This window comes from Artibeus jamaicensis, unplaced genomic scaffold, assembly GCF_021234435.1.
Source record: "Artibeus jamaicensis isolate MK-2021 breed Jamaican fruit bat unplaced genomic scaffold, CSHL_Jam_final scaffold_286, whole genome shotgun sequence".
Classification (NCBI taxonomy): Eukaryota; Metazoa; Chordata; class Mammalia; order Chiroptera; family Phyllostomidae; genus Artibeus; species Artibeus jamaicensis.
Window position 1 is genome coordinate 6,612,240 of NW_026522034.1, and position 13,688 is coordinate 6,625,927.

The window sequence follows — 13,688 nt, forward strand, 5'->3', positions numbered from 1 at the left end:
ACTAATCTCCTTATCCAATGGTCTCTTGGCAACACCCTCATCTTTCCAGAACAGGCTTTCTCATTCTTTTCAATATGAAGAAGCTGAGAATTTTCCAAATCATTAAGCTCTGTGTTCTGCTTACCTTCCAATTAACAATTCCATCTTGAAGTCATTTCTCTCTTCTTGCATTTTACTACAAGCAGTCAAGAGAAACCAGGCCACTGCTTTAACACTTTGCTTAGACTGGCTTCAGCCCAATCTCTAATTTCATCACTTGCAACTTCTAGCTCCCATACAACCCTAGAACATGAACATGGTTCAGGCAAACTCTTTGCCACTTCATGACAAGCATGGCCAGTACACGCAGCAATATTTTCCAGTTTCCAATAACACATTGCTCCTCTCCATCTCAGACCTCATCAGAATGACACCTACCACTTATATCTCTACCCCCATTCTGTCACTCCAGTCTTCTCTAAGAAGACTGAGGCTTTCTCTACAGTGCTTTTCTGTTTCTCAGCTCACATAAGAATTGCCTTTAAAAGAACATTCACGGCCGTGTAAGCTTTTTTCCAACATGCAACCTCAAAACTTTACCAGCCTTTGTCATTACCCAGTTTTTTAAAAAGTGTCAAAGACTGGGTGCTTTATAAACAGCACAATGTATTCCTCACAGTTCTTGAGGCTGAAAGTCAGAGACCAGGGTGCCAGCGTGGTGCCTTCTGGGCTGCTGACTTCTCATGGTGTCCTCTCAGGGCAGAAGAGCAAGTCTGCTCAGGATTCCAATAAGGGCACTAATTCCACTCACTCCGTGACATAATCTCTGCCCAAAGTCCCACGGGGTGGGGGTGAGGAGTGTGCATTTCCAACATGGCATTTAGACCTTGGTCAGGTTTTCCATTCATTCAGTCATTCAACAAGCATCTTGTTGAGCCTGCAATATCCCAGGAGCTGGACATAGGAAAGTCAACAAGACGGGCCAGACCCCACTTTCAAGGAGCTGACATCTGAGTGGGGCACACAATACAATACAACCCAGGTTTACATCTGGACTCGAAGAACAAATCCAGAACATAATCTACAGGCCCAAAAGAAATTAGACGAATCAGACAGGGATATCAAGAACTTGTCCCAAGAAGGGCCAAGTTCTTGCCCAAGAAATGCACAGGCAAACCTGTGCACACATTCTCTTTTCCTCTGCTCCCTTCTCTCCTGGACTTCCCCTTGAAAACCTTTTCTCAGGGAAGACTCCAACCAGTGTAGTCACACTGAGATACACCCATTCTTCCTCTGAGAAGGGTCTGCATTTTGTTCCATGTAGACATGAGGCATTCCTTGATGTCACAAAGGGACTTTGGGGACCTTCTCAGAGTCATGTCATGCATCCACTTCTAAGGAAGCATGCATCACACACCTGCTCTGCTGCAGGTCAGCACTAGGCTTGTCTAGGCAACAGTGAATAGTTCTACTATGAAACACACAGAGCCTGAAGGGAAGTGGACTCAAAACTGCCCGTTTGTCCCTCCAGCTGTTCTGTCCACCCATTTTCACCCAGCTCTGTGACCCAGGAGGCTGGCCTTCGGGGACTGCCTCAGTGGCTTTTGTCTTCTGTCTTTGGTTGGGTTCAGCTAAAGGGAGTCCATGCAGAAGACGGAGGGAGGAGGAAAGAGAGGGCCGGGTCCTTACTTCCCTGCTTCCTCCCTGCCTGGCCTCGGGTCGGCAGAGGCTGTGCCCTCTATCAAAGATCATGGCTCCCTGTGAAGGGAACTCTTCTACAGCTATAGCCACACCAACAGCCCTCTCTCTAATCACTTCTTGACCCTGAAGATGCCCCCAGAGGGTATAAGCTCCATGCTGGTGCTCCACTACCCTGGGTATGTGGTCTTCTCGCTGACCCCTCTTGACCTGCCCCATCCTAAGGGACATGGGCTGCACGGCCAGCACTGCCTCTGATCAGAGACTGACTCTGGGCACCAGCTTCATTTCAAGCTCCAAGGACTTAGGAGGGTTCAGGGGACAGGTGAACATTCTATAAATGATGCTTCCTCTCAGAATTAGCAGCTACTCACCTCCAAATAGAACAAAACTCAGGGCAGCAACTAGAGTGAGCCCAGTGCCCTGTGCAGAGTAGGGAAGCCCAAGAATGGCCACAGCTTACCTTTCTGTGCTCAGTGGATGGATGTGGGCAGCCGAGCTGGAATCCAAGCAGCAGCAGGGAACCCAGGACACTGAGAAGGAAAAACAGCAAAAGGCAAGACTGTGAGTATGTTCCAGGCAGCAGAAGGCAGCCTGTCTGTCTCGTCATTGAAAGGGAGATGCCAGTCCAATCTGGGGCCTGGGGATGTGACCCAGTGAAGAGGCAAAGGGAGGCCCATGGAGGGGAGGCAGCAGAGCCAGGGGCAGGGCCATAGCAGGGCAAAGATCTGGAATCAAACCCAGTGATACCATTTCCCAGAGGGGTTCCAGGTCAGAGCAGTTAACTTCTTTGGAACTTGTCTCCTTCCTTGTAAAAGAGGAAAGCAACAAAAGCTGGCCCTGAGGTTTGGGGAGGACTGAATGAGATCACGTGCCATGTCTGGCACGAAGTCAGTGCCAAGGCGTGCTTGGCCCTCGGGGAGCTGGTAAGGTCAGGGCTGGGAGCCTGGCCGGGGAAGCTCCTCTCCCACCCCCAGGCTTTCCTGGGTACTTCCTCTGCCAGGGCTGGGCCCATCGGTGCTACATATGTTCTCCTCGGGCGGGATTAGCTGTGTTAAGCCCCACTGTCACCAGCCCTGATTAGGGCTTGTCATCAAATAAAGGGAAGGTGTAGTCATCAGAGCCAGCTGGCCCTGAGACAGCAGGGTGTGCTGGGAGAGCGTGAAGCTTTGGATTCCAACACATTTAGGCTAGAATCCCAACTCCACCCTTCCCATCAGGGGGATCCTGGGAAGGCTGAAGTCTCCGCGCCTCAATGTACTCATGTTCTGTAAGGATCATTGGCGATGACGCAGGTGAAAACAGCGGCACAGTCAGTCACAGGAGACAAGTATTGTCAAGTAAGTTGCCCCAAATTCCCTGATTTCAAATCATCAATGGCACTATTCTAAGTACCCCTGCAAAAGGCCTCTGGCCCTACTTAGGAGCCCTGAATCCTTCCTAGGGTTTAACCCTGAGGGCAGAAGTGAAGCAGCCAATGGTTCTCAACCTTGTTGGAGTCTCCAACATAACTGAGCAATTAAAAAAATGCTACCTGGCCAAGGAAAACTCTCTGTGTGGAGGCGGACATGAGGAGGAAAACCCGTCTGAACCTGGCGTTAGAGTTTATGGAGGTAGAAAGGACTCCCAGGATGTCCAACAATCTAAACTCCATGCTAACCCTCATCTGTATGTAAATGAGCCCTGCCCTAACAGACCACACAGAGCGGACAGGGGCCGACTGCTTAGATACTGCTGGGAGCAGATACTGCTCTATCTCTTCAGCAGGGTGAAGGCACAGGTAACCAGGTGTTGTTCAACGCATCTTTTCTGCTTTTTCTTCGAGCTGCAGCTGAGGCCCCAGTGCAGACCATTCCAAAGAGAAAGGCTGGTGACTTCCGCCAAGATGGAGGCATAGGTGGAGACGCCGTGCTTTCTCACACAACCAAGTTTAGAGACAACTAAATATTAACAACAGAAAACACAGCCAGAACACAGAAAATTGAACTTTTCGGAGGTCTGATGACAACAAATTCTTCAGTCTGACCGGTAAAAGGGGCAAAACCAGCAGCTGGCAGAGAGGGGCTGCACAGGAAAACTTGGTCAGAAGGACTCAGGCGCGCGAAATCCAGGCACAGGGTTGGACCTGGTGGGCAACTCAGCGAGCGACCACGGGGAAACAGCGAGGGAGCAGGGCTGCGGGTTGACTGTGGTTGCGCATTCGTGCGTGGATAGACAAGCGAGGGAGTGGCCGATTGGATGGGAGCCAGCAGGCCCCGGTGGCGAGCGACAGCGGAGGGCACTGCCATTTCCCCACTCGGACCCCACTTCCACATACAGTGTCATAACCCAGCGACTCTGAGTGGCCCGGCCCAGGTGAACCACCTAAGGCGCTGCTCCTCACCCAGCAGCACGAAACAGCAGAGGGGGCCGCCATTTCCCTGCTCTGACCCCGCCTCCACATACAGCGTCACAACCCAGCAACCTGGGAGTCCAAGGCTCCGCTCCTCGTACTTAACGGGCGTGAACACCCAAAAATGGCTCAAGAAGATCTCAAAGCCCCAGAGCTTATAAATCTAAGTGATGAATAAAGAGCAAAACTCTCAGACGCACAGTTTAAAACACTGGTAATCAGGATCCTCACAGAACTGGTTGATTATAGCCACAAATTAGAGAAACATATGAAGGCGAAACTAATTGAAATGAATGGAATTGCACAGGAAACCAATAGTGATGAAAAGGAAACTGGGACTCAAATCAATGGAGTAGACCAGAAGAAAGCAAATAATGGCCAAACAGAAAAGAGTGAAGAAGCAAGAATTCAAAAAAATGAGGAGAGTCTTAGGAACCTCCAGGACATCTTTAAATGCTCCAACATCTGAATTATACGGGTACCAGAAGGGGGAAAGGAACAGCCACCAATGGAAAACTTATTTGAACAAATAATAAAGAAGAACTACCCCAATCTGGCAAAGGAAATAGACTTCCAGGAAATCCAGGAAGCTCAGAGAGTCCCAAAGAAGCTGGACCCAAGAAGGAACACACCAAGGCACATCATCATTACACTAGCCAAGATTAAAATGAAAGAGAGAATCCTAGAAGCAGCAAGACATAAGGGGACAGTCACCTACAAAGGAGTCTCCATCAGACTGTCAGCGGATTTCTCAAAAGAGACCTTCCAGGCAAGAAGGGGCTGGAAAGTGGTATTCCAAGTCATGAAATCCAAAGACCTACATCCAAGATTGCTCTATCCAGCAAAGCTTTCATTTAGAATGGAAGGACAGATAAAGTGCTTCTCAGATAAGATCAAATTCAAGGAGTTCATCATCACCAAGCCCTTATTATATGAAATGTTAAAGGGACTTATCTAAGAAAAAGAAGTTAAAAAAACATGAATAGTGAAAGGATAGCAAACTCACAGTTATTAACAACCACACCTAAAACAAAAGCAAACTAAGAGGACAGCTAGATCAGGAGTGAACCATAGAAATGAAGATCACGTGGAGGGTTAGCAACAGGGGAGTGGGAGGAGGAGAAGGGGGGAGAAGGTACAGAAAATAAGTAGCATAGACGGTAGGTAGAAAATAGATAGGGGGAGGGCAAGAATAGTATGGGAGATATAGAATCTAAAGAAATTGAGACACATGGTCATAAACTAAAGGGGGGTAATGGTGAGGACGGGGAGGTAGGGTGGAGGGGAATGAAGGGGGGAATAGAACAACTGTAATGGCATAATCAATAAAAAAAATAAATAAAACAAAAAAAAAACAAACAGAGAGAAGGGCTGCACGCCTACGTGGACTGAAAACGGAGGTGCCCTCAGCAACGGGGCAGCAGCACCGGAAAGCGCGGGTGTGACCATGGTTCGACCACGGCGCTGGAAAGCACAGCTTTTTCTGGTTCTGTCCTTACTGAGACCAGTAACATGTGCATCCGGGCTCACAAGTCTATGTTCCTCAGTTATGTGACCTTGCATAAATCACCTCCGTGCTGCAGTTTCCTCATCTGTAAAATGGAAATATCATCTGCCCTGCTGACCTCAAATGAGTGAATGTGCGAGAGAGCACATTATGAACCACGCCTACATATCTGAATCACTTGTAACACATCCTGGCACTGTTTACTCATTAAAAAAAAAAAACCAGCTTGGTGTGGTTTTGTTAAAAAAACAAGTGGCAGCTCCATAAATGTGTTAGACCTCAGCCCTCCAAGTCCTTGGCAGACACCTAAGCCACACATCTGTAATGCAACAAGGAGCGATTCTGCATAACTTCTCATCCCAGGCTGTACCTCCAAACTTGCAGGGGAACTTGGGGTAGGGGAGGGAGTGAATTGGAGAGGGGAAGACTCTTAAGTTTTTCTCTGTCTCAGAGGAACTGCTTTCCAGGTTGCCCGGTCACCTCTACTCCCAGAAATTCCTACAGCTTGTTGCCTCACCTCCTTCAGGTGTCTGCCCAGTACTGTCCCTTCTCCCTGAGACTTTGCGACCCTGTAAAAAGCAGCACTCCCTGTCCCAGACCAGACTGTATTTTTCTCCAAAGCACTTACTATCTCATGGACTCTGTCTTTATTCATGTAAAGTGTGCCCTCCACCCACTAGAATATAAGCTCCCCGAGACCAGAGAGTTTGTTTTATCTCTACTGTATCCCCCAGCATCTAACAGTGTGTCTATTATACAGTAAGAACTCAATGCACTGAATTAATAATGAATGATGCAACATCATCTTGACAACCTTTAAAAAGTCAAGATAAATGGAAACAGTGTGAATTGCTACATTCAAAACTGTCCAGAGTAACTTGGGAAGCTTTTAAAAATTCTCCCATGAAAGATTTATAAAAATCAGTAGCGTTTTTGCATTTCTCTGTGATGCCCCCAAAATTGTTCTCATAGGACTGACACAAAATACAGCAGCAAAAGGCTTGTCGATGCCTGTGTTGCAAAAACACAACACGAGTTGTACTTAGATGTTCAGGTGCTTCTTTTCTTTGTCTAGCTGGGCCCCAGTGAGGCCGCGATGCATAGGGGTAACCCGTAACATTCATTCCGGAGCAAAATCTGTTATTAAATGGGCTCTGCTCTGAATGGGATAGAATGAATTCCCCCAGAGGGGAAATTATTCTTTGGCTGCAATAACAGCAGCTAGAGCAATATATAACCCCAGGGGCCAGCGGAAACTCTGCCAAGGGCTAGAAGTTTCCCACCCCTGCTCGGCAGACTCTGTTTTGGGATACCCCACCCTGCTCACACATGCCTATCTAATTGGTAGGCTGTAGCTGTACCCACACCTCTTCAAAACACCGACAACCTAGCCCAAATCCTTGTTCCTTCTGACCCAATCCGAAATTAATGTTCAGGGACTGCGAGAGCATGTGTGTGTCTGTGTGTGCTGCTCGTGTGCTATTTCACTTTGATAGTTTGCTTTGGCAAAGTGCTCCCAGCTTGCGATGTTTTGACAGATTGAAGGCTACCAGGGCCTTTGGCAAACAAATCGCAGTCCCCTCCAAGCGGCGGGGGAAGCCACATTCCTACCACGACTTTCCGATTCACCTTGCGGGAGCAACAACCCACCATTTCACACCAACCAGAAAAAGAAAAAAAAACTTATGCCACTTCCCCAGCGCTGTTCTAGAACTTAAACACACCATCATCTCATTTCCTTGTGTAGGAAGTAACGCTCACTGAAATTCGGCACCAGACCTCCATCCGGGAACTGGGGCTCTGGACTTGTGTGTCTGTCCTGCCCACCCCACCCCCACCCCACCCCTCAACTCTGGGAGGGGCTGTGCACCTCAGTGGACTGAACACCACTTGAGCAGATCAAGTAACAAAACAAGGAAACAGAAAAAAAACTTCTTTTCTTCTTCGGTTAATACCACCCAAGAGATATTCTATTCTGGGAGCAACCTGATCACTAATAAAATTATTCCGACCTTAGGAAAAGATAGCCAAAATCTTAGTGCTGAACTGAAATCTGTACCTACTGCACTCTGGAGATCAAACATGTTGCTAGGCATGCATTTTATGTGTTCAGCTCAATCCTCTACCTTCCTCAGGTGGCAGTTAAGGGTAAAGAAAGCAAGAGACGGAGGTGGGTTACAAATGACATTAGTCAATGAAGACATACGACGTGATGGTTACTATCGATGTCAATGGTTAAAAGTATTACTTCATTTAATCCACAACTATGCTACCAGACACTTTTATGACACCCATTTTGCAGGTGAGTGAACTGGGGCTCAGAGAGGCTGTCACTTACTGAAGGGCACATACTCCCACTGGGCAGAAAAGCCTAGTTCCCGTGCCAGCAGGCAGACCCTTGGCCTGGACCCGTAACCACTGTGCTCTGGGGCCTCATTAGGAAACAACGCACCTCTAAACCAAGCATTTGCGTTCGATCACATCCATTTTCTCCCCCAGTCTTATGAGGCTGCGGCTTCACACATTTTGTTTCACTCTCTGTCACTGCTTGCAAAAATAATCAGAAAATAAGTGGATGCAATAAAACCTCGTTTATCCAACCTCACTGGAGAACATTAGAACTCTTAAAATAATTGAAGCTAACCATTTAAACCTCAACCTTAAAAAAACCATTCTATGTATTCCCTCCGCTTTCGTACATAAAACGTGCTGAGCTCAAGCAACCTTTCTCAGATGGCTCAGGGTCACCCTTGTGGATGTCTGTGCAGCCTGAGGCGGCGGGTGGCCTCGGAGCACTGCGGGTTGGGAGCCCAGAGCCTGGGGCTTTCCGAATCCTGCGGGGCCTTTGCTGTCACTTCCCTGCTCTCAGGCATTGCCTCCTGTGAACGAGCCCTGTCCTCTTAATTAGCTCCCTTCAGGTCGGCTTTGACCTCGGAAACCTCCGACAACGAAGCAGCAGCCAAACCAAGACCATACAGGCTCAGGGGAAAGGACTGCCTGGCTTTTGTGGGGTAAACGTTTCTGTTTAAGAGCATGGACTTCAGGACACCTATTCTAATTGCACACTGGTTTTCACTGCTTATTTCCGGGTCCTCCGCTCCTGCAGCCCTCTGTGTTTTCTGGACTGGGGCCGCTAGAAGAGTGAGGTGTTCTGTCACCGCACTGCTTTTTAAGACACAACGTCTTCGGGAAATCCCTCTGCTCTTGAGAAAACGGTTTCTGGTCGATCTTTGCAGCCAGCAGAACTATCAACTCAGTCCATGCTCGGGGCTAATAAATAGCAAGTGAATCAATGAGTAGCAGGACAGAATGAAGAGAAAGAGAAAGAAGGAGATGGAGGAAGGAAGTATCAGCCACTAAAGAAACGCAAAGGGCTGCTGTGACTGACTTTCCAATCAATGTGTGTTTTCTGTCTAAGTGCATCCCAGAGTTCCGTTGTACATAGAGAAGAAGGAAAAGGGAAACAATCAATCCTGAAAGGAGGATTTCTATAAATCAGAGTCGTTGGCTCTGACCCCAGGAGGTCAGTGTTACCTGGAAGCCCATAAACCTACTTGGACACATAAGGAACGGGTAGCTCCCAGCCCAGTGACCTTGACTCCACTGAACACTTCGGTACAGAATGTTCTAGCAAATCCCAGAGTCAAGTCCTGAGTGATGAGGACATGGTCCAGGTGCAGGGCTGTGCCAGGCATAAAGAAAAATCAATGCTGTCTGAATGCTGCCATCAGTTTATAGGACGGGGTTTGCCAGGGCAGTCCGCCAAAAAAGCAGCTTTATTTCCTCCTAGCCTCTATGCCTACCATTCAGATGGCTCCTACCGGGCTTCCCTGAAACGCTCCAGCTGGTTCTCCCCGGTACGCTGGTGTTCTGCTCCCACCAGACAGCTTGTGTTCCTGCAGAGCAAACCATGGTCCGGAACCTGCTTATGCCAGTTGCTTTGTAATTACATAACGTATTCAAATAATACACAGACCCATGAAACAGGGCACAAATATAAAGAGTAGTTGTTAGTCGTTTCTACAAAAAAAAAAAAAAAGCTGAATGCTTCGAAGAGATGCAGTAAAGGAAAGCAGCCAAGAAAAAAGCTTGCTGGCAAATTAGGTGTGGATGAGACAACTGTAAATGATCAGGGGCAAAAACATAAAACTCCACAATCACTCTGTACTCAGATTGCTTTGCAAATATCCTTCAATTCTCACTCCACTTTAAAGAAACCCAAATGGAAACCCTAGATAATGCCATGGGTGCGGCTTGTGCAAGAGAGACAATCAGGGGTTCATGCTAAAAAAAGGACTTGGCCTCACATCCAAAAATTTGTGAGTGAATGTACATGTGTTTTATGTTAGGAACAAACCGTTAAAGGTGTGTGTGTGTGCGTGTGTGTGTGTGTGTGTGTGTGTGTGATTTGTATGATTTTTTGCTTTAACCTAATTGGTAATTAACTAATGATCCTGACCAAGAAAGAAAAATTTTCTACTTTACTTCTTGTAATAAAAGATCATTATTAATTTATTCATTCAATATTCAACAAGTATTTGTTAAGCATCGACTGGGTAGTGGTTTAGACACCGCTATACCAACTGTCCCTGCCTATTAACACCATGAGGCTCAATACATATTACCCTCCTCCTCCTTCCTCTGCTCCTCCTCTTCTTCCTCATCTTCCTCCTCATCCCTCCTTGTCCTGCCTCGTCCTCCACCCCATTTCTTGGTGATTGGCACAGAGGCACTGATCGACGCCGCACCCCCCCCCCACCATCCCCGGTCCTTCCCAGTTATCACATGTCTCGTTACCTCCGTGGGAATCTCAGTTTTCACTGTTCAGTTGTACCTGAAATATCACTGCTTTGGCTGTTCTCTCTTTCTCTCTCTCTCTCTCTCTCACACACACACACACACACATACACACACACACACATTTTCTTCACCCACTTCTCTCTTCTTTCTGTATTCAGGATCTTTCTCAGTTGCCCCAAAGAACAACCAGCCCCCTTTCTCTGTCTCATTTCCTCAGTCCCTTTCGGTTGTATTTCTAAGCGAAGTAGCTGACAGGCATTACAGTAATATTACTCACTGAAATGTATATCAAGGAAAAGAAAAGCCTTTAAGTTTCAGAAGACTAAAACCAGACACTTGACCTAGGGCCATCAATCTGTAAAATGCTTAAAATGATCCAGAACGCTCTATAAAATCTATAAAAATCACCATCTATCCTTGTAATCTCTCTAATTACATCTGCATTTCTTCAAAGACTACCATTTGAAAGGAGAATCACTGAATCAACTTCATTTCTTGCCAACTTCACCAACTGCTTGGTATTCAGTACTTTTGCTTTCTTCTCTGTTTGCGTTTCAGACGTGAAATGCAGTCATTACACTGAAGCCCTGCGAGGGGTGAAGGCAGAGACCTGAGCAGGAGCGCTGGCCCCAGGAGGCTGTGCAGGCTGCACCCTGAGGCAGCCTCACCGCTCGTTGCAGTGCTTCTGCGGGGGACGCTGTTTCCTTCCACTTGGTCACTGAACAAACACATAACGACATAGCTGTGCATACAGAACAAGGTGCAAAATTTGGAGCAAGGCTTTAGAAATATAAACACTCAATCCCTTAGTACCTCTTCCTCTCTAAAGACTTGGAACAGGTGACCAGGTAACAAACTTCCTCAATGTGGCCTTGACTGACCCTTTGGTTCCAAAGGACTTCACTTACCATGCATTTTGCCCAGTATCCAGAGCTCACCCAACATTCTGTGACAGCCTCTAACCACTCCCATCAAGAGTTAAAATCTATGTCTCTTCTGCTACTGGGTTTACTGTGATTCTTTTTTATTACACACTCTGAACAGGGCAGAGATACTCTTGCTACATTACTACTCGGGGCTGCTCTTTCTCTTTCGATGAGGAAGCTGGCTTTCTGTTTTTCTGTGGCTTGGCAAAAACTGAGCAGGGATTTTTAAACTAAATCTCTGCTTATCAGAATTGTGAATCCCCTTAAATGTTTTTTCCTCTCAGGGACTTTCTTGGCAACTGACTTCTAATTTTAACCTGTTTTCTCTATAGGTGGAGAAATCCTTCAGCTTCTCCAGTGGACCTGGATGCCTTTTGGTTGCCCCGATAGATATTAGAAAGCCCTTAATAGGTGTGTTTCCCAACCACCAATTTTATCAGAGACCTCTGACTCTCCAGGTAACCAGAGCCCCTTTCCCCAGAACATTTTGAAAAGCATTTAAGCAAAACACTCTAGGTTTGTTTTTGTTTTTGCTTTTCCAATTTACATGGCTCTAGAGACAGAATGCAAAATAGTCTGAGTCCCTGGCTTAAGAAGGAGAGCGGATAGAAATCTCTGCTGAGCTCCCACAGAGAACCCCAGACCTCACAGCAGGGCTCTGGGGGGAGGGTCCTGCTGAGAAGCCCTTCCCAAACTCTCCCTTAGAGGGACCCTAGTGGTGGAGGCCGTTCCAGACTTCCAGAGTTCTGCCATAAGGGTAGCAAGGTGACGTCTAGCTTTCAACTACTCCCATCCCCATTTCGAGTCCGTGAGCAATTTCTCTAAAATAATGCGCAGCTTGGAGGTGAGCCCACCAAGAACCCTTGAAGATGCCTAAGGGCATCCACCTGACCAATGCTCGAGCCCTGGTTGGGCAATCGTAACTGGCACCATCGTAATAACACATCATAGAATGTTTTCCTTTTTATTGCAAGCTCTGGGCATTTGGGCTAACATATAGTTATGGGGGGGGACTGCAAAACACCCTTAGTGATTCAACTTTGAAACAGAAGGATTTCCTTCCCTTCTTTTTTAGATTCCAAATCAATTAATTTAAAGAATATCCTGAAATTGCGAGATGAGTTTCATCAAAAACCTGTTACTCATTGCAATTACTTACCTGTACAGATCAAGATTTTCTTAATACTATGCAGCTAAAACAAGTGTGAAATCAACCAGACGCTGAGGCTGATGTACCAGCTACCAGCTATACATCCTGATTTCAAATTTTGGTGTTTATCCAAACAGACTCATTGGTCTCATAATGTGTAAATACTACGAAGTTGAACATGTAAAATAAATTTATCTTAATAAAATGCTTTTATTGGCTATTTTAAATATTGAGATTTTACATAAGATTTTGAAGACTTTTTAAAAAATATATTTTGATTATGCTTCTACAGTTGTCCCATTTCCCCCCTTCATTCCCCTCCACCCTGCACACAACTCCCACCCACAATCCCCACCTTTAGTTCGTGTCCATGTGCCATGCATGTAAGTTCTTTCTCTTCTACATTTCCCATACTATTCTTAACCTCCCCCTGCCTGTTCTCTACTTACCATTTATGCTATTTACTCTCTGTACCTTTTCCCCCTCTATCCCCCTCCCACTCCTCTGTTGATAACCCTCCATGTGATCTCTATTTCTGTGGTTCTGTTCCTGTTCTAGTTGTTTGCTTAGTTTGCTTTTATTTTTGTTTTAGGTGTGGTTGTTAATAACTGTGACTTTGCTGTAATTTCACTGTACATTCTTTTTATCTTCTTTTTCTTAGATAAGTCCCTTTAACATTTCATATAATGAGGACTTGGTGATGATAAACTCTTTGAACTTGACCTTATCTGAGAAGCATTTTATCTGCCCTTCCATTTTAAATGATAGCTTTGCTGGATAGAGCAATCTTGGATGTAGCTCCTTACCTTTCATGACTTTGGAATACTTCTTTCCAGCCCCTTCTTGCCTGTAAGGTCTCTTTTGAGAAATCAGCTGATAGTCTGATGGGAACTCCTTTATAGGTAACTGTCTCCTTTTTTCTTGCTGCTTCTAAGATTCTCTCCTTATCTTTAATCTTGGTTAATGTAATTATGATGTGCCTTGATGTGTTCCTCCTTGGGTCCAACTTCTTTGGGACTCTCTGAGCTTCCTGAACTTCCTGGAAGTCTATTTCCTTTGCAAGATTGGGGAAGTTCTCCTTCATTATTTGTTCTAATAAGCTTTCAATTACTTGCTCTTCCTCTTCTCCTTCTGGAACCGCTATAATTCAGATGTTGGAACATTTAAAGATGTCCTGGAGGTTCCTAAGCTTCTCTTTTTTTTTTTTTTTTAATTCTTGTTTCTTCATTCTTTTCT

The 13,688-nt window shown here is 46.1% G+C and overlaps 1 protein-coding gene across 2 annotated transcripts in view; it reads right to left on the reverse strand.

Moving 5' to 3' along the window:
* Positions 1-13,688, reverse strand: part of THSD4 (thrombospondin type 1 domain containing 4) — a 585,083-nt gene that overhangs the window by 543,321 nt on the left and 28,074 nt on the right. For both annotated transcript variants that reach the window (XM_037137274.2, XM_053656867.1), the window contains one exon: positions 2,141-2,210. In XM_037137274.2, the coding sequence (XP_036993169.2) occupies positions 2,141-2,210 (70 nt within the window). The remainder of the gene's footprint in view (positions 1-2,140; positions 2,211-13,688) is intronic.